Source organism: Lepus europaeus, chromosome 12 (assembly GCF_033115175.1).
Source record: "Lepus europaeus isolate LE1 chromosome 12, mLepTim1.pri, whole genome shotgun sequence".
NCBI lineage: Eukaryota > Metazoa > Chordata > Mammalia > Lagomorpha > Leporidae > Lepus > Lepus europaeus.
Window position 1 is genome coordinate 79,444,019 of NC_084838.1, and position 21,387 is coordinate 79,465,405.

The 21,387-nt window shown below is 40.7% G+C and overlaps 1 protein-coding gene across 4 annotated transcripts in view; it reads left to right on the top strand.

Annotated features, from left to right (window-relative positions):
* Positions 1–21,387, top strand: part of GDA (guanine deaminase) — a 295,068-nt gene that overhangs the window by 217,005 nt on the left and 56,676 nt on the right. For 3 of the 4 annotated variants that reach the window (XM_062208407.1, XM_062208410.1, XM_062208408.1), the window contains one exon: positions 18,489–18,577. In XM_062208407.1, coding sequence (XP_062064391.1) covers positions 18,489–18,577 — 89 coding nt within the window. The remainder of the gene's footprint in view (positions 1–18,488; positions 18,578–21,387) is intronic. The other variant, XM_062208409.1, reaches the window with a different exon arrangement.

The window sequence follows — 21,387 nt, forward strand, 5'->3', positions numbered from 1 at the left end:
CAGGTAAAGCTGTCACCTGCGGTGCCAACATCCCATATGGGTGCCGGTTGAAGCACCAGCTGCTCCTCTTCCGATCCAGCTCTCTGCTGTGGCCTAGGAAAGCAGTAGAAGATGGCCCAGGTCCTTGGTCCCCTGCACTCAACATGCGAGGCCCAGAAGACGCTCCTGGCTCCCGGCTTCAGATTGGCACAGCTCCAGCCATTGCAGCCATCTGGGGAGTGAGCCAGCAGATGGAGGACCTCTCTCTCTCTCTCTCTGCTTCTCTCTCTGTGTAACTCTGACTTTCAAATAAGTAAATAAATCTTTAACAAAGAAAAGAATGTTTTTACCTCAAACAATCTCAGATGAAGGCAAGAAAAAAGGGGATTTCTATGGTGTTTTCCCCCTTTGTTGACTTACTAGAATGGGCATCCTTGTAACCCTGTCTTCTAGGGTCTGTCTGAATTTTCCAGGTCTGCTCTCACAGGTTGAGTTCCTTAAAAAGCAGAAGCTTGAGGTCTCACAGTTCTGGAGGCAGAAAGATTAGTTTCTTCTAAAGAATATGAGGGAAGAGTCTGCTCCAGGCCTCTCTCTTTGGCTTGTAGATAACCTTCCTCTATGTCTCCTCATACCTTCTCTCTGTGTCAGAAAGATACCAAGCATATTGGATTTAGGTGCACGCTAAGGAGCTCACTTTAAATAGATTTCCTCTGTAATGACCTTATCTCCAAATAAAGTCTGTTCTGAATTACTGGAGGGTTAAAACTTGAACATGTGAATTTGGTTTTGGTAGGGGTACACAAATCAATCCATGAAAGGTTTGTTTTTTGTTTTGTTTTCTTTTCCTTTTATTTAAGGTATACAAACTTTATACATTTCATAAATACAATTATAATTATAGGGACATAGGGATAGTGATTCTTCCTACCATACCCCATTCCCACCTCCTCTCCCACTCTTCTTCCTCCTCCCTCTCCTATTCCCATTCTTACTTTTTTACTGAGATCTATTTTCAATTAACTTTACACACAGATTAACTGTGTACTAAGTAAAGATTTCAACAAAGCTTATGAAAAAACAAAACTGTTCCTAAACAGTTTTTTTATTTCTCTTTTGATTTTTTCTGTGACCCACTGTTCATTCGGGTGCATACTGTTTAGTCTCTGTGTGTTTGCATATGTTCTAGAGATGCTGGAGTTGTTGATTTGCAGCTTTATTCCATTGTGATCAGAGAAGATACATGGTATGATTTCGATTCCTTCAATTTGCTGAGACTTGCTTTATGGCCTGGATTGTGATCTATTCTAGGGAAATTTCCATGCACTGGTGAGAAGAATATATATTCAGCACCTGTAGGATGAAAAGTTCTGTAGATTTCCGTTAGGTCCATTTGGTCTATAGTGTCTATTATCTCTGTTGTTCCCCTGCTGATTTCTCTCTGGTTTATCTGTTCATTGCTGAACATGGGGTACTGAAGTCCCCCGTTCTAATTGTATGGGAGTCTATGTCTTCCTTTAGATCCATCTACATTTCTTTTAAGTAGCTAGGTGCCCTGTGATTAGGTGCATATACATCTATTATAGTTACATCTTCCTGTTTAATTGATCCCTTAATCATTACATAGTGCCCTTCTTTGTCTCTTTTAATAGTTTTGTGATAAAGTCTATTTTGTCTGCTAGTAGGATGGCTACGCAAGCTCTTTTTTGGTTTCTGTTAGCATGGAATATCTCTTTCCATCCTTCACTTTTAGTCTGCATCTATCTTTGTTGATGAGATATGTTTCTTGTAGGCAGCAAATAGATGGGTTTTGTTTTTAATCTATTCTGCCAGTCTGTATCTTTTAACTGGAAAGTTGAAGCCATTTGGATTCAAGGTTACTATTGATATGTAATGACTTTGCCCTGCCATTTTCCCATAAATATTCCTGTTGTTTACTTTGGATTTCTTTTGCGCTTTTACTGGGAGATTTTCTGCCTTCACTTTCATTCATAGTGATGACTGTCTTTCTGTGTTTCTGGGTGTAGCATACCCTCAAGTGTCTTTTGTAAGGCTGGATGGCTGGTGACAAATTCTTTCAATTTCTGTTTGTTATGGAAGATCTTTATTTCACCTTCATTCATAAATGAAAGTTTTGCAGGGTACAGTATTCTGGGTTGACAGGTTTTTTTATCTTAGAATTGGAATATATCTCGCCATTCTCTTCTAGCATGGAGGGTTTTTGTTGAGACGTCTGCTGTGAATCTAATTGGAGATCCTCTGAAAGTAATCTGGGGTTTCTCTCGTGCACATTTTAAAATCTTGTCTTTACGTTCTACTGTGGAGAGTTTGAATACAATGTGTCATGGTGAGGTTCTTTTCTGATCATGTCTATTAGGAGTTCTATGTACTTTCTGTACTTGGACATCCCTTTCTCCAAATGAGAGAAGTTTCCTCTAGTTATTTCATTAAAAGGGCCTTATAATCCATTCTGTCTTTCCCTGCCTTCAGGAATGCCTAAGACCCATATGTTGAGTTGTTTGATAGTATTTCATAGATCTCTGACACTGTTTTTTAAAGTTTTTTCATTTCATCTTATTTCTGGGGGGTATGACTGTAAAATTTCTGGAGATTTGTCTTATTCTTTTTTAAGATTTATTTATTTGAAAGTAAGAATTACACAGAGAGAGGAGAGGCAGAGAGAGAGAGAGAGAGAAAGAGAGAGAGAGAGAGAGGTCTTTCATCTAATGGTTCACTCCCAATTAGCCACAATGGCCAGAGCTGCACCAATCCGAAGCCAGGAGCTTCTTCCAGGTCTCCCACGTGAGTGCTGGGGCTCAAACACTTGGGCCATCTTTTACTGCTTTCCTAGGCCATAGCAGAGAGCTGGATGGAAAGTAGAGCAGATGGCTCTCAAACCAGCACACATATGGGATGCCGGCATTTCAGGCCAGGGTGTTAACCCACTGCGCCACAGTGCCTGCCCCGAGGAATTTGTCTTCTAACTCAGATATTCTTTATTCTGCTTCACCGTGTCTGTTGCTAAGGCTTTCCATCAAATTTTTTATTTGTTCTATTAAATTCTTCATATCTAAGATTTCATTTTGATTTCTCTTTAAGATTTCAATTTCATGGTAGAAATTTTCTTTCATGTCATGTACAGATTTCATTAGTTCATGGATTAGCTTCTGATTACTTCTAAGTAATCCTATGATCAATTTTTTGAATTCCATTTCTGGCATTTCTTCAATCTCCTCATCTTCACATTCTAGTATTAAAGTGTTGTGTTCTTTAGTGATGCCATGTTGTCTTCCTTACTCTTGTTTCTTGAATTGCTGCATTTATTATTCAGCATTTGTGGAGATAATTGTTGGCTTCTTTTTGTTTTGTTTTGTTTTTCCCTCTGATGTCTTTTATCTTTGGACTATGCCTCTGTGGCTTAGTGCAGTATCTGCTTTCTCAGTGAATACCCAGAGGCGTGTGGTTGGTGTGGCCAGGGAGCTTTATTCAGTGCCCCAGGGTGAAGGGAGTGTCCAAGTTAACACGCAGGTTGGGCATGTTAAATCTCCTCTTTTTAAAATCAGAGTGGAGGTTTGTTTTGTTCTGTTGGTATAGTCTCACACTCACCTCCTGTCCTCAAAGCAGACCAGTGCCTGGGCGCTAGCCCTAGTGGGTACAATATTCATCTGCACTGCCTCAAGAACCACACAAAAGATCCATGCAGTCCTTGGTATAAGCACAGATTTTGCAGCAAGACTCTCAGCAGGGAATCAGGGAGCCTCAAGCATGTGAAGCCTTCCACAATGACTGCCCAAAAACCCAGGCGCACCCTGCACCCTCCCATGCAGCCAGTGTTTTCACAATCCTGGCACACAAGGGTCCTACAGTCATGAGCACCCAATCTCCAGTCAATTCTTCCAGCCAGACTCGGGCATCTCTGCTAGGCTGGTTGCTTGGTGTATGGACACAAGCTAGCACAGCTGTTACCTATGTCCTAAATGGCCTCCACCCCCCACCCCCCTCTCTCTCTCAGCTTCTTACAGGCTGCTGGTGCAGGGTGGTCAGGGAGAGAGAAACATGCTCCCTTTTTTTCTCCTCTAGTTTGGCAGGTACACTGCCCCCTACAGGGCTCCAAGTCAAACTCATGCCAGGCTCTTCCTGCAGCTTTATTACCAGTGGCTTGGGCTTCTGCAGTCTGGTCTCACCTCACTCTCCAAAGCTGGTGCTGAGGTTCTCAGCTGCAGGGGTCCTGAGTTGTGTGTGTCTACACCCTCCACGTAGGTCCACAGTGTCCCTCTAATTTGTGTGGAGTTTCCTTGGCCATTTTCTCCCTAACTCTTCCCTGAGACTGCGCTCTCTCTACTTTTTAGAAACTATCTTTCCCTGGACTAAAGCAGTAAGGTCTCTCTCTATTCTGCTATCTTGGATCTAGGCATATTTCTTATTTTTATAAGTGACCTAAGGAATAGTGAGTTTTGTAGTGAGTTTTTCTTGGATAGCTGCAGGAATAGCACAGGTAACTCATATAGCCTTACGCACATTCCCCAGTGTTAACATTTTACACAATTTATTTCATTCTTCCTTACTCTCTACAGATACAATGAATGTATATAGACACAATATTTTTCAGAACTATTAAGAAAAAGTTATTCCAGTCAAAATATTTCAATATGTACTTGCAAAAATTGTGGATATTTTCTTACATAATCAACTGCAATCATTTGGACCAAGAGATTAACACAGATAGACACTTTCCAACATTTCCCAAAGGCCCAATAATGTCCTTGTTGGCTATTCCCCCTTGTAGATCAGAATTATTCTAGAATCACTAGTTACATTTACTTGTACCATTTCTATAGTTGCCTTCTACCTGTAACAGGTGCTTAGTTCTGGATAGTTCTCTGTGCTTTACAACCTGGGTAACTTTCAAGAATACAAAGCAATTTTAAGAATAAGAATGTCCTGGGGCTGGTACTGTGGCGTAGTGGGTAAAGCTACTGCCTGTAGTGCTTGCCTCCTATATGAGTGCTGGTTCGAGTCCTGGCTGCTCCACTTCCAATCCAGCTCTCTGCTGTGGCCTGGGAAAGCAGTAGAAGATGGCACAAGACCTTGGGACCCTGCACCCACGTGGGAGACCTGGAAGAAGCTCCTGGCTCCTGGCTTCAGATTGGCACAGTTCTCTGGCCATTGCAGCCATCTGGGGAATGAACAAGTGGATGGAAGACCTCTCTCTCTCTCTCTCTCTCTCTCTCTCTCTGTAGTTCTGCCTTTTAAATAAATAAATCTTTAAAAAATAATTTAAAAAAGAATGTCCTTCAATTTGTCTCTTGTTTTCTCATGAATAGATTCAGGTTGTGTGTCTTGAGCAGGAATATTACAGAAGTAATGGCATGTTCTTCTCAGTGCATCACATTGGAGGTACTTGATACTGATTAGTCTCATTATTGGTGATCTTAAATTTGGCCACTTGGTTAAAGGAATGTTTACCAGATTTCTCCACTGCAAAGTTACTGCTTTTTCTCTGAAAAATAAATTTTATGGAGACATACTTTGAAAATTATAAAATATTCTGTTCCATTGCAAATTTTCACCCACCAATTTTAACATTCATTGATGACTTGTACATGAATCATTTATTATTTTATAGTTACCAAATGCTCATTTTAAAATTCTATTATTTCTTCCACATATATCAGAGTTCTGCTGTAAGGAAGAACTGTTCCTGTTTACTCACTCACTTACTCATTAATTCATCTGTGTGGATTTAGATACCATTTTTATTCATTGGATTTTAATGTTGCTATCATTATTTATTTTAATTCTCAAAATGGTCCAGATTTGGCTAGTGAGAGTTTGTTCAGGGTAGCTCCTGGGTCATTTTGACCACCCTGCAACTATATTTTGAACATTTCCTTACCTTTGGCACAAAATTTTGTTCAGATTCATCTGGTATTTTCATTGTCCCAGCCCCAGAATGACCTCTGTAGTTACCTGGTTCTTTTTAGAAAAGAATGGCATCTAGGAACCAAGACTGGAGCAGTAGGGGTACTGATTGCAGCTGAGTGTCCTTGGTTCTAGATTCTGGCAGCAGTTATGTCTAGGAAATGTGTGTTATACTGTGTGTGTGTGCATATAATATTATATACTTAAATTATGAACTAGGAGTTGGTTACAACCCAACATCTCCAATTCAATTCAGATACCACAGTTCTGATACCTTCACCATTTCTGTATTGGTAATTCCCTTCTGAGAAGGATAAATCTCATGTCTACAATATATTGATGTACTTGCTTATTTTCACTGAATATATGCGATCTGCTGACCCAAGTGGCTGTCTCCGCAGTCACAGCCCCACCCTCTCTACCTTCTTCCTGGACTCTCCACTTCTCCGGTACCAGTTTGCTGGCCCTGAGACCTTTCCTAGCCTTGGTTGCCAAAAGTCAGTCCCTTAGGCCCATATTTCTCTACATTACTGGTTCTACCACACCCTCCTGCCTGGGCTGCTTTAAGGGAAGGAGGAAAAAAAGGAATGGTATCAAGGATTATTATATCAAGAAAATAGGAAGGGAACTGGGAAATACCTTATTTGTTATTACATGATTTTTTAAAAAATACAAATCATAGTGCTAAACAGCCCTTAGCCTATAGGCAGATCATGGGTCAAATCAGATTTACTCTCTACCAGCTGTATTACTTTGGGTGAGGCACTTAATATCTCTGTGTCTCAGTTTACTCATGTGTAAAACAGGGTTAGTAATAGTTTCTCACAGCATCCTTATGAACTTTATACAAGTTAATGCATGTAAACTGTGTAGGATAGTGTCTAGCACATAATAAATGCATTAAGGTATTTTTATTATTAGCACATGTACTATCATTTTGGAATATGTTGTTTTATTTTCTAGTAAAATGTTGTTAAAAATAAGTGACTCATTAGTGGTAGCTTCTGTAGAGAGAAGAAGAATGACTAAAGGTACTCCCTCCCAAACCTGCCCCTTGAAAATGAGTTCCTTTACTCAGATTTGACTGTCTATACCTTATATCACTGGGTGTATATTAAGTTCCTATTACAGATCTTGATTCTTTGAACTTACCATTTTTTTTCCTCAGGATTTTATTTTATTTATTTATTTTTTTATTTTTGACAGGCAGAGTGGACAGTGAGAGAGAGAGAGACAAAGAGAAAGGTCTTCCTTTGCCGTTGGTTCACCCTCCAATGGCCGCCGCGGTTGGCGCGCTGTGACCGGCACATCGCGCTAATCCGATGGCAGGAGCCAGGTGCTTCTCCTGGTCTCCCATGGGGTGCAGGGCCCAAGCACTTGGGCCATCCTCCACTGCACTCCCTGGCCACAGCAGAGAGCTGGCCTGGAAGAGGGGCAACAGGGACAGAATCTGGTGCCCTGACCGGGACTAGAACCTGGTGTGCCGGCGCCGCAAGGCGGAGGATTAGCCTAGTGAGCCGCGGCGCCGGCCAGGATTTTATTTTTTTAGAGCAGTTTCAGTTTCATGGCAAAACTGAGAGGGAGGCAGACATTTTCCATATACCCCTTGCCTGCACACATGCACCGCCTCCCCCATTGTCAACATCAGAGTGGCATGTTTGTTACAACTGATGAACCTCCCTTATCAGTCAAGCCCACAGTCTACATCAGGGTGCTCACATGGTGCTGTACATTATGGTTGTGTATGAATATAATGGTATAAATCCTCCCTTGTAGGGCAGAGTATTTTCACTGCCCTAAAAGTCCACTGAGCTCTAATCATTCTTCCCCCCTCCAACTTCTGAGAAACACTGACTTTTTTGTTGTTGTCTCCATAGTTTCGTCTTTTCCAGACTCTCATATTGTTGGAAACATACAATGTGCAGCCATGAAAGATTGACTTCTTTCACTGAATAATCTGCATTTAATTTTCCTTCATGTCTTTTGATGGCTTGATAGCTTCATTCTTTTAGTGCTCAGTGATATCCCATTGCAGGAATGTACCACAGCTTATTTATCCATTGCCTACTGAAATGTATCTTGATTTCTCCCTGATTTTTTTTTAAATCAATCCTGATTTCTCCCTGATATTTTTTTTAAATCAGCCAATTACAGAAAGTTTTAAAAAATGTTTTCTTAAAAGCAGATTTATAACAAGGAAAATTATATAAAAAGAGATGTGTTATTTCTACAGTAAAATGGGACTTGGTAAGCAAGTGGAATCGGTACTCTTCCAAGGACACTTGGTCAGGCCTTACAGTTTTGTTATTAACAATTGAAAACCAGACATAAAGATAAAGCTTCATAGAAATGCTAGTGTAAGCCTCTGGGATGGTTTTCAAGTAACATGATTTTAATTTCCTTGCATCATTTTAGGAGTCTGCATCAGCAATTGGCAACTATCACCCCCAGGCCAAATCCAGCCCACTGCTGAATATTATATGGCCTGTGAGACAACTGTAGAGAGTTTTTAAAAATGTTTTCTAAAATCAGATTTATAACAAGGAAAGTTATATAAAATGCAAATTTTAGTTTCTAAGTGTAATGTTTTCTTGGAATATAGTCACACCTATTTGGTTATAAATTGTCTCTGGTTGCTTTTGCACTACCATGGCAGAGTTAAGTGGTACAAAAGAGGCTATATGGCCCCCAAAACCTAAAATATGAGCTATCTGGCCCTTTTGAGAAACTTTCTTGAACTTTGGTTTATACTATCAGGGAAGCAGTTACAGAGATGTGGAACCATCTCTAGAAATATAGATCTGCTCTGGCAGATACTCCCTGCTTTCTCTGTACTCTGGGCACATCCCATAATCTGGTGAAGGAGAATGTTGAACTAAAAGATCTAAGTCCCTAATGCTACTGCTTGGTGCTTTTATTACATTATTTGCTCCATCCTACCTTTATAGGTTGCTTTTAAAAAAAAGAGACAATCTCTGGCCTGCGCCATGGCTCACTATGCTAATCCTCCGCCTTGCGGCGCTGGCACACCGGGTTCTAGTCCCGGTCGGGGCGCCGATCCTGTCCCGGTTGCCCCTCTTCCAGGCCAACTCTATGCTGTGGCCCGGGAGTGCAGTGGAGGATGGCCCAAGTGCTTGGGTCCTGCACCCCGTGGGAGACCAGGAGAAGCACCTGGCTCCTGCCATCGGATCAGCGCGGTGCGCCGGCCGCAGCGCGCCAGCCGCGGCGGCCATTGGAGGGTGAACCAACGGCAAAGGAAGACCTTTCTCTCTGTCTCCCTCTCTCACTGTTTGCTCTGCCTGTCAAAAAAAAAAAAAAAAAAAAAGAGAGAGAGAGACAATCTCACTTCATCTTTCTTTTCCATCAATCTACTTGACTTGGATTGAGCTCATATGGCAATTTTAATTACTGCCCAAAAGCTTCAGAAATCTTTGAAATGTTGTATTTTTATCTGCTTTTTTTCTCCCAACACAGTGACTTGACAGTGGATTTTCTGTGATGGGTTGAGATACGTGTTACCTTATTTCATTGGATAGTGAGTTATTTCATAATGACCCAAAGAGCAATTTACTGTGTTCCATAGCAACATGTCTCTTGCCCAGATTTGCCGTCTGGTGTTTGAAGCCTCTACCTTGAAGAGATCTGTTTCATTGGCTGACAGTCATTACTCATCCACTTTTGGCGTCAGTATTCCTGACATTCTCATTATTGCTCATCCTAAATAGTCCCAGTTTCAAGTCAGAAAGCACTTGGGGTTGTTTTGCTCAACAGAAGGGCCTCAATTTCCTCATCTAGAAAACAAGGGATTTAGATGAGAAGGTCCCTGCCAGCTGGAACCATCTATGATTTTATGAAATGTGTTTTTTAATGATCGTGTATATGCTTGGCAGCCCACCTAGATTGTGGGCCTGTGAAGAAGGCTGTGGGTCAAAACAGGCACTCAATAGTGAATGAGTGCATGGCCACATAAACCCAGGGAACCCTGGGAAAAAAAAGCCATTGCCCTATGAAGCAAATATCAACCTTATTTTATAATTTGCCACATTCATTTTTATTTTAAAAAATATTTATTTATTTGAAAGGCAGAATGGTTGAGTGGAGATAGATAGGTAGAGGTAGGGGTAGGGAGAGGGAGAGGAGGGAGAAGGAGAGGAAAGGGAGAGGGAGAGGGAGAGGTCTTCTATCTTCTATCTGCTGGTTCACTCCCCATATGGCTGCAACAGCTGAAGCCAGGAACCAGGAACTCCATCTGGATTTTTGGATGGCAGTTCCCAAGTACTTGGGGGCATGATTTGTATACCAATGAAATTAGCAGTGAGTTGGATCAGAAGCAGAGAAGCCAGAACTTGAACCCACACTCCAATATGGGCTGCCATTGTTACAGGTGGCAGCTTAACCCACAACGCTGACCCTGCTACCTTTGTTTTCCAAAGTATTTTTTAGGGCTTTCCTTTTTTTTTTTTTTTTGACAGGCAGAGTGGACAGTGAGAGAGAGAGAGAGAGACAGAGAGAGACAGAGAGAGACAGAGAGAAAGGTCTTCCTTTTTGCTGTTGTTTCACCCTCCAATGGCCACTGCGCCAGTGCACCCCGCTGATCCGAAGCCAGGAGCCAGGTGCTTCTCCTGGTCTCCCATGGGGTGCAGGGCCCAAGGACTTGGGCCATCCTCCACTGCACTCCCTGGCCACAGCAGAGAGCTGGCCTGGAAGAGGGGCAACTGGGACAGAATCTGGCGCCCCGACCGGGACTAGAACCCGGTGTGCCGGCGCCGCAAGGTGGAAGATTAGTAGGGCTTTCCTTAAAATAAATCTGAAGGCTGAATCATCACCTAAAACTTTTGGCAACCTCCTTGATCTGATTAACCATTACTGTTTCTTCTTGTCCTTTTCCTATATCCCCACTGGCAGGATATAGGAAAAGGCAGCGGAGGATGGCCCAAAACATGCCAAGCACTGTCCCAGCTTGGGTCCCTTACACTAAATAATCCCCCTGCATGGAATGCTCTTCCCAGAATATTTAATTGGTTCACTCCCTCCCCCTTGTACATCTGTGCTCAAACATCATCTCTCATAAAGACCATCATACCCTACATTTTAATCCATCCATTTACCTCCATTTATTTTTTATCATAGCACTTCTGCCATATCCAATGCATCTTATAGATGTCTATTGATTTCTTGTTTCCAGTCTCAGAAATAATGTTACTTGCACAGGGGATACTCAAAGTATTTTCTGAGTGAATATATGAACAATAACTAGAGAAAAATCCATTCAGTAGTTGATTTGTGGGGTGCGCATTTGGATTGGAAGTTAAGATGCAGGTTAAGATGCCCATGTCCCACATCAGAGTGCCTGGGTTTGATAACTAGCTCTGGCTGTTGATTTCGACTTCTTGCTAATGTAAAATGTAAGCCCTAGGAGACAGGGGAAGTGGTTCAAGTACTTGGACCCCTGCCACCCATAAGGGAAACCTGTATGGAGTTCCTGGCTCCCATATTTGGCCTGGACCAGTCCCAGTTGTTGTGAGCATTTAGGGAGTGAACCAGAAGTGCCAGTACTTTCCCTTGCTTGCTCGCTCTCTCTCTCTCTCTCTCTCTCTCTCTCTCTCTCTCTCTCTGCCTTTCAAATAAATACATATTTAAAAGTACTTGATTTATGAAAGTTTCAATATTATTTATAGTGACTCCTGTCTATAACATCTTGTAGCATTTTGCCTTGATGTCTCTGCGTCTGTCCCTATTACTCCTTCTGTCCCTTCCTCCCCAACACTGGAGACTGATCAGGTGCCATATCCTACCTATCATTGTTAACATTCTCCCTGTTCTTTGAAATCTTCATCTACCAGCCCCCCATCTCTTCATCTGAGAGTGCCCATTGCACTCTCTCACCATCCCCTCCCTCATCTAATTCATTCTTTCCCCAACTATAAGCTCGACAAGTAGAAGCTATACTGAATGTATTTCTATTCTGAATACATTACATTTTCATAAACATTTTAAATGAAATTATTTTGACTAGAATAAGATACTTGTTAAGAATTTTAAATCTAAAATGATATAATGATAAAAGTGGAATGATTCCCAGTTTTTTGCATAAAGAGAGAGTCAGTATTCAGGCACAGTAGCCCTTTAATACAAGCGTGTGCACACATGCACACACACACATACACATACAGAGCATACTCTTATCACAAATGTGAATACACCATGCATATTATCTAGCACCCTGTGTTTTAGAAGTCTGAACATTGTACCAAGGACAATCTTCTACTGGGTGAATATAAATTGTCACTTGTATTTACTACACTGTTTAGTTGTATTTAACCAGTCCCTTACTGAGTGTCTTTGGGATTGCTTGCAATTTTTCCCGATGGCATGTGCGTGATGTACACTTTAGGGATAGATGAGGTGAGAGGCTTGGAGAGTAGACAGATTTAAAATCATCATTGTGAAATGAGTATAATGGAAAGGTACTCTCATACTTTTATGCTAATATGCTTGCTCCCTAAAAGAATCTTGAAAAAATTTGTAAGTTTCTGTACTTTTAAAAGCTAGTATGTATAATTTTATTAAATTTTAATGTTAAAAGCTCACAATTTGTGGAAAATTTTAAATATACATGTTAAAACTAAGCCATGCCATTATTTTTCAAAATATTTCTGGTTAAATTAAAACACATTGATTTGACATGCATCTTACTCTGCCTTTTAAAACCATGGACTAGCTCTACTTTAATTCTATGAAACACTACATAGTTCTTTTTTTTCTCTTCTTCTTTAGTTACAAATTCTGTTTTACTTGCTCAGTTTTTATTATTGGAATGTAATTTTATACTTAAAAGTCTTTTTCTGTTGAAAAAAAAATTTTAATTGAGGGGTAGAGACACAGACAGACAGAGAGGGAAAGAGAGCTTCTATTGGCTGTTCACACCAAATACCATCAAAAGCCCTTGGGTGGAAACAAAGCCAGGAGCGGGAACTTGATCAAGGTCTCCCAAGAGGTGGCAGGAGCTAAATTATTTGAGCCATCACCACTGCCTCCCAGAGTCTGCATTAATAGGAAGCTACAGTCAGGAACCTGAGATAGGAATTGAACCCACACACTCTGATGTGGTAAGTAGGCATATTAATCACTAGGCTAAATGTCTGCTCCATAGAAATCATTCATTGATTAACATTTGCATTATCATAATTGTACATAAGTTGAAACACTTAAAATTTCCTAAGAACATAAAGTAATTAAAGATAATTTGATTAAAGAAAATTTGAAGGTAATTTTTAAATGTAAAATAGATGGGCTGGGCCGGTACCACGGCTCAATAGGCTAATCCTCCGCCTTGCGGTGCCGGCACACCGGGTTCTAGTCCAGGTCGGGGCACCGGATTCTGTCCTGGTTGCCCCTCTTCCAGGCCAGCTCTCTGCTGTGGCCCGGGAGTGCAGTGGAGGATAGCCCAAGTCCTTGGGCCCTGCACCCGCATGGGAGACCAGGAGAAGCACCTGGCTCCTGGCTTCGGATCAGCCAGGTGCGCTGGCCACAGCACGCCGGCTGCGGCGGACATTGGAGGGTGAACCAACGGTAAAGGAGGACCTTTCTCTCTGTCTCTCTTGCTCACTGTCCACTCTGCCTGTCAAAAAAAAAAAAAAAATAGATGGGCTGTTATTTTCTCCCATTGGATTATATATATGAATGTGTGCTGTTTGTTGAATAAAATTGGGGCAGCATCATTTCTGTCTTATTTTTTATTTTTATATATGTGAGCGCTAAGAAAAATTTTCAAATAAATCAAGTAGATAGAAATGAAGAGTTTTGGGGCCAGCACTGCGGTGCAGCGGGTTAAAGCCCTGGCCTGAAGCGCCGACATCCCATATGGGTACCAGTTCCAGTCCTGGCTGCTCCTCCTCTTGTGGTGCCAGCATCCCACATGGGCACAGGTTCTAGTCCTGGCTGCTCCTGTTCTGATCCAGCTCTCTGCTAAGGCCTGGGATAGCAGTAGAAGATGACCCAAGTCCTTGGGTCCCTGCACCCTTGTGAGAGACCAGGAAGAAACTCCTGGCTACTCGCTTCAGACTGGCCCAGCTCTGACCATTGCGGCCACCTGGGGAGTGAGCCAGTAGATGGAAGACCTCTCTCTCTGTCTCTGCCTCTCTCTGTAACTCTGTCTTTCAAATAAGTAAAATAAATCTTAAACAAAAAAGAAATGAAGAGTTTTGCTATAGCCACACCTTTTAGTGTTTTGAACTCTTGCTGAAATATTTCATAAAAAATTGTATATTCATCTAAAACTAAAAATATCCCTAATGATTTGTCAGTTGATAAGCAATCAATCTTTGATTAGTTTCATTGGCAATAAAGATTATAGTGCTAAAGAAATGTCATAGGGTGCCAGGCACAGACATTTGTAGGAACACATTTGAGCCTGGTGCCAATGATTTCCCTTGTCCATGTTGTGTGCCTTACTCCAACACTGCTTGGCTTTTCAAGTACATTTTGGTTAGGTTCAGTCAGTGGTGAAGTTTTAGGACACATTGGTTAACTAAAAGACAATGGAAATATAAATTAATAGATGGAGGACTGGGAAAAGATAGAAGAAAGTAAAGGGAGGGCTCATTAGGGTAGTAGTAGTTGCAGTGGCAAACTGGGAGGTGGTTCAGATGTGTGGAACAGTGGTTTGTATTATGAAACAGTTGTAGGTCATGAATCCATCCAAGATATGGTCTTGGGTTGGTGTCTGAAGTGAAGCAGAACAAATCATTGAAGATGAGTTCACATAAATAGTGGCTGTGGTCTTCAGAAGGGTTGAAATCGTAATGGACAGAGGCGAAACTTGTGGGAAGAGTGAGGATTAGGTAAGGGTCAACATATTTGAAGAACAGGCGAAAGGCTAATAAGAGAGAACATCAGTGAGAGGGGAAAGATGGTCATGAAACTGGAAGACGAGAAGCTTGAAAAACAGATTTGTTTGTCTACAAGAAGCTGGAGGAAATTGATTTATACATGACCATGAAGAGTACAGAAGATACCAAATTGCTTGACCCTGACATGTGAGAATGTTACAGGAGTTCAGACTAGGTTCTTTGTCTCATGGTGATGTAGACAATAAAGGAGGGTAAACAAAGCAAGGGAAAGTAGATTTTATTCAGAAACAGACTCCTGCTTGCCAGGAGGGTTCCCCAAGTGAGAGGTCCATCAAGGACTGGGTATTGGGAGTAAATCAATTGATCAGTTCTTCTACTTAGTTTCCATATTTTAGAGTCTGCTTTGTCTTATCTATAGCAGTAACTGCATAGCAGTTATGGTTCTTGACTAGTTCAAATATTACCATGTCGACCACTTGGGAGATGTGACAGTTGAGAAATATTATTTACCTGACCAATTAAAGTAGGTTATTCCTACCTGATCAGTTGCTCAGCACTCGAGACATGCTGCCTTGTAGTGTGTTCTGGTATGAAGGCAGAACCTTGTTTCTCATATGGTTGCCTAAGGGCAGGGGACCCATTGCATTCCCTATCAATCTTTTTCTTTTCGTGAGCAATGCCTTTTGTCTAATCAGCAGATGGCAGCTTTAACCATCAATAAGAAATAAGGAATCTGATTCCTTATTCCCACAGGGACATTTCCTAGCTACCTATTAACCCTTCTAACTCTTCACAAGAACATACTATTTTGAGAAGTATAGCATAAGCCATGTACTGAGGAGAGAGCACTGTTAAAAAGGGAGAAATGAGCACAGTTATTGAAGACACAGGGGAATTTATTACCTACAGAGAGACAGGAAGGCGAGGTCATAGTGCAGGACTTTGGAAGTGTGGTGTGGTAGGAGCCTTTACAGGGGCAAGGATGTCCTAGACTGGCCTTTATGATGATAATGATAGAAATCAAGATCCCTAGTTTGGGCCAGCGCAGTGGCTTAACAGGCTAATCCTCCGCCTTGCGGCGCCGGCACACCGGAGTCCCAGTTGGGGCGCCGGATTCTATCCTGGTTGCCCCTCTTCCAGGCCAGCTCTCTGCTATGGCCCGGGAAGGCAGTGGAGGATGGCCCAAGTGCTTGGGCCCTGCACCCGCATGGGAGACCAGGAGAAGCACCTGGCTCCTGGCTTCGGATCAGCGAGATGAGCCGGCCGCAGCGGCCATTGGAGGGTGAACCAACAGCAAAAAGGAAGAACTTTCTCTCTGTCTCTCTCTCTCTGCCACTCTGCCTGGCAAAAAAAAAAAAAAAAAAAAGATCCCTAGTTTGTACAGGAAGAAGACGTGAATTCATGTTTGAGCGTTGACTGAAGAGAGTGTAAAGGAGGATAGATAATTTTATTCCAGGAGTCTTTGAAGAGTTCAGCCCTTGCCTGATGAATAACCACCTGCTGTAAATTGGTAGCTCTGTCTCACTTGTTAGAATAATGGAGGCTTACCTGCTGCTGACATGCTGAGTTACTAATAGTTTTGATTTTTATTGTCAGTTTTTTGGGGGATTTTTTGCATCTGTATTATTAAATAACTAATGCCATTGGCTTGTCATTTTCTCCTTTTGCATCTCTGTATTTGTATATGTATATGTGCATTGTAGGTTCTGAAAGCAGGATCATGCTAGCTTGTGGGAATAGAGAGGTTCCACTTTTCTACATACTCCAGAGCCCTTTACCTAGCACATAATTTCATATCTTTGCTATGAAATTCTCTGAGATCCAATGTAGTAGATATATGCACATATTGAGCACCTGAAATGTGGGTACTGCAACTGGGGAAATGGATTTTAAAATTTTATCTGTAATTTTCATTAAATTGATCTATCATTACATTTATAAATTAATACTCATTTCAGTTTTAGAAAGCTTTTAAGTGTGTTTGGAACCATCTGGATATGTGAGTGTATGTTTTGCAAATTATATACAATCTAAATATACAGAAGTATTTTGGATGAAAGTTTTGCAATTGAAATATTTTTAAATGCAACATGAAATTTGAAAGATTAAATATCCAAAAGAAGATAAAACTAATTTTTATATTGATTTCATGATAGAATGATAATCTTTTATGTAGATTGAAACATATTAAAACTAATGTTACCTGTTCCTTTTTATACTTTTGGTATTGCTTAGAAAATTTAAAATTGCATGCATGGCTCACATTTGTGACAGGGCCTTATATTTCTGCTAGCACTGTTCTAAACCATAAACTTCCCTAAAGTTGAAAACTCTGTTTCTTCCAGATTTATGGGCTGTTCAGTTTTTCTGTCTCTTCTTAATAAAGCTTGTTAATTTATATTTCACTCAAAAATTTTACTTCAAATATTACTTCAAATTTTACTTCAAATGTATAAATATAGAACTTTGTAGATATTATCTTTAATTATTCATGAGGTTCACAGTAAATCAGCTTTGAGATATACATTCTGTTTTATGGGTTTTGATGAATTATGTATCTGATGTTTATCGATTGCTTTTTTTTGAAGTTTATTGAGTCTAACATATTTTTAGAATTAGCCAGTTACTATTTTTTAATTTAAGAATTTAAGAATTGTATTTTTAATTTCTCTTCTGATCAAAATTTCATTTTTTTACAAAAGAGTATACCAATGAATAAAAATGTCAGCATTTATTTCCTTATAACACAAATTATTTTTCCTGCGGTATATTGCCTTTTAATTAATTAGACACATTTTAATCTACCAAGGTTTTTTCAACATGTTCCAGGAAACTTTTTTCTTACAGTATTACATTTATTTAAAAATAAAACAGAATATTTCCTGCATATAAATTTCATTCTTTCATTCCTTTCTTGCTTTATAGAGAGAGCAATCACACTGTACTTTAAAAAGTCAATAACAGAAACAACACTTAACGTGTTCCAGGTATGTGCTAGCCTCATCACCAGAATGATCATATTTAGTGCTCACCATTGACCTGTGAAGCCTGCACTCTTATTACCCGAGTTTGCACCTGGGGAAACCAGGCCACAAATGATGAACACACCCATATAGTGGTCCAGCTGTCGACCTTGATCTTCAGTCTTCATAAGCCTAACTTGAGAGATCACCCTCTTATCTACCCCACTAATGTGTCTCTTACACATTTTTCTAATAAGAAAAACATAATAATAAAGCTCTTCCTATAACATCATGACATCAACATAGTTTATACCATGACTCAGTTGCCAGGTATTTATCATGTGCAGATACATTTAGTGTTAATAAATTGTCTATGCTATCACTATCACTGTCCTCTGGATTTGGGTTTCCCATAGCAAGATCTTTTATTCATCTGAGGAGAAGTATACTTTCTAAAAACAATTGTTTCCCTTCATCATTTTCGATGACAGGGGAAGAATAGATGCCATTAGGCTATTTTTAATACATTATATCTTCAGACTGGGATTTTTGGAGCATCACTTATATAAATGTAAGTGACAGAAAAGGAGAATTTGCACGGTTTATTTTGAATGACCAAAGGCAAATCTGTCTTCCTGTCTCTACACTCAATCCCATTTGATATTAAATAACTTTTCAAATGAACTCAACTGCAATATCAGCTCTTTAAAAAAATGTAGGTATTTAATGACAATGTTCCATTACTATGTGATTCTTTTCTTTCTTTCTTTTAAAGATAGTGTTTTTAGAAGAAGCATCTCAACAAGAAAGGCTGGCCAAGGAATGGTGCTTCAAGCCGTGTGAAATAAGAGAACTGAGTCACCAGTAAGTCATCACCAACTTCTTCCTTATTGCTGGGTGCCATTAATGAGACTTAAATGATAGGGAAACTGCCTTGGGAGACAGACAGTGTCACAAGAAGTCGGGGGATGGAAACTGCCATCATTATTTCATTTCTTCAGCAGGTATTTGTGCAGCCTACTATGTGTAGCACTAGAATCTAGAGGTGGAAAAGATATTCAAGGTCCTTGTTCTCATGAGATTGGCAGCTCATGGGTTATACAGACAATCAACAAGTCTACAGATACATACACGTGACAGTGATAGACTGAAATCTTCTATAAAGGAAGTCAGAGGGAGAGCTGTGGCACAGATGAGCTATTGGGAAGTGGGAGGGGAGAGATTTGTGGAGCAGTTACTCAGGGAATAAGGAAGACCTATTCTAGAAGTGTATTTGAGCTGCTATTTTAGTGGTTTTTAATATTTGCCTAAAGGATGTTTCCTGTGATTGGCCCACTGTCTTCATAGCCTGGTTGGTAAAATTGGTACCATTTTCATTCTGGAAATACATTTTTATAGCAAACTTTTATTTAATAAATTTCAAAAGTACTACTTTTGGATTATAATGGTTCTTCCCCCCATAACCACCCTCCCACCCGCAAACCATCCCATCATTTGGAAATTGACTTTAGGGTAATGTAGTGAGAGGAGCATTGAGCTGGGGATTAAAACACCCAGTTTGAACCCTAATCCTACAACTTTATTGCTGTTGGGTGTAAAGAATGCCATTTCTGTTCCTTGAGTTCATTTGGCTATGAAGCTCATGTCTGGTCACAGCCCAAAGAGGCAGGATGACTGTTTCTGAAGTTGCATTCACTTGCAGCAGGTTCTCACCTTCTCCTTCCTCCCCTCTTCCCAGCAAGATGTTGTTTATTTTACAGCCTTGCATTTCTGGTTCAAAGGGCCAGGCCTGAGGTCCTCAGATCCATGGGAGCATGATGTCCCGTCAGGGCAGGTTGACAAGGATGACCTCGGTGTGCAAACAGACTGGGCATTGCAGGCCTGTCTGTAATCTTACATTGTGAATGTGAGTGCATGTTCTGATAGATGTATTTAGGGTATGCATTGTTCACTTTTGCCAGATTATGATATGACTTGCCCAATACTGCAGGTTTTGGATATGAAGTTGATGATTTTACCTGGGGGAACCGAGATTTTCTAAGGAAATTCTGATGGGGATTAAGTAAGGTGGAGAGAGGAAAGCTGAAGTCAGAGGGAGGAAGAGAAACTTCCCTTCTGCTGCTTCCTCCAGACCTTCTCTGCTTTGCCTGAAACTTGGCTTTTGATAGCTGTGATTTAGCCATAAGTGGTGCTGTGGGTGAATGGAGAACAGAGTTCTAATCCCAGCTGGGCCTCTAACACATTGCAAGTCTGAAAATGACCTTGCCATTCTTAAACTGCCGTGTGCTCTCGCTGCAAAGTGAGTAAGTGAGCCCTGTGACCTCCGATCTCACATGCAGCTCCCACAGCTTATGGCATCTGCACGTACTGATAGCTGTGATAAATCCTGCACTATAACCTTGATGATGTGAAGTTTTCTGTTTAGAGGCATTTTACAATGTGTCCTATCTCCTAAAAGGGGTTGCAGCTTTTCTGGGTGAAAGTTGCATGGCAGGTTCAATAAACCTCTGCCCTCTGTTGCCTCTGAAGACTTTGTACCTGAGTTATCTCCTTTGCTTTCATTTCTGCTGCTGGTTGAGCAGTGACTTGCTATCTTCCACCTCCTAACTTTCACTAGCGATTTGGAATGGAACATTCCACCTGCCCATGGTTTCTATAACACCCGTCTCTCAGGTCATCACTTTCTCCCCAGCACCTATGCTAGAGACACAATGAGTATTTTTTAAATGAAAGACCTAATCTCTCTGTAATCAAGGGTCTCCTAGTCATTGCACTGGTGTCCAGGGTCTTTCCTGAGGCTACACATCTTTGACCCTTATGGTTTTGCCCTGTTCCTTCTTGAAACTCTCCCTTCCTTACTGTCCTTGATGAGTTATGCCCTGGGTACCCTCATCCTCCTAACAGTCTGCCAAGACCAGTCATGACCTTCTCTTCCTTGAAGTTACTCCTTCTTTCTTCTCCACAAATCTCTAGTATAACTATTTTGTAGGGTTGTTTACATTGAGAAGACTCTCAAATCTGAATCCCATCTTTAATTCCCATATGACCTCTTATCCCACATCTCCACTTACTCCTTGGACACATGAATATCACACTTTAATACTAAGCTTAGAATGACATCACATAGAACCCCTCCAAAACAGACTTTCCTTCTAAATTCTCTGTAGTTTATGTCATATGTTCAGCTCACTGTTCAAAACCTTGCACTGACTCATTTCTCTCCTTCCCTTCCTAGATCTAATAAAAGATTGAGTTCTTTATCTCACATTCATACTTTCCCTTTCTGTTCTATAATTTTTATTCAGAATCTCATGTTTGGGAGGTTGCAGGAGTCTCCCAACACGTGCACACCACCACCAGATTCATCATCCTAAACCCAAGATGCAATATGTCACAGCCTGCCAACTAAAACAAGAAACAGAAACAAATATTCTCTCAATCCCCTCCTCCTTGGCTACAAAATACCCTATGTGTGTTAAATCAGTGAATCAAGTAATTAAGACCCTCTTTAACAAAAACTTTCCTGTTGTTTTCTTCAGAAAACTTTCTATATACTGAAATGCATAAATCTCAGGTATATAATTTGATATGTTTTCAGATACACACACACACACACACCCCTATTTAATTGAAACACCAATCAAAATGGAACATGCTTATCTTAGAAAGTTCCC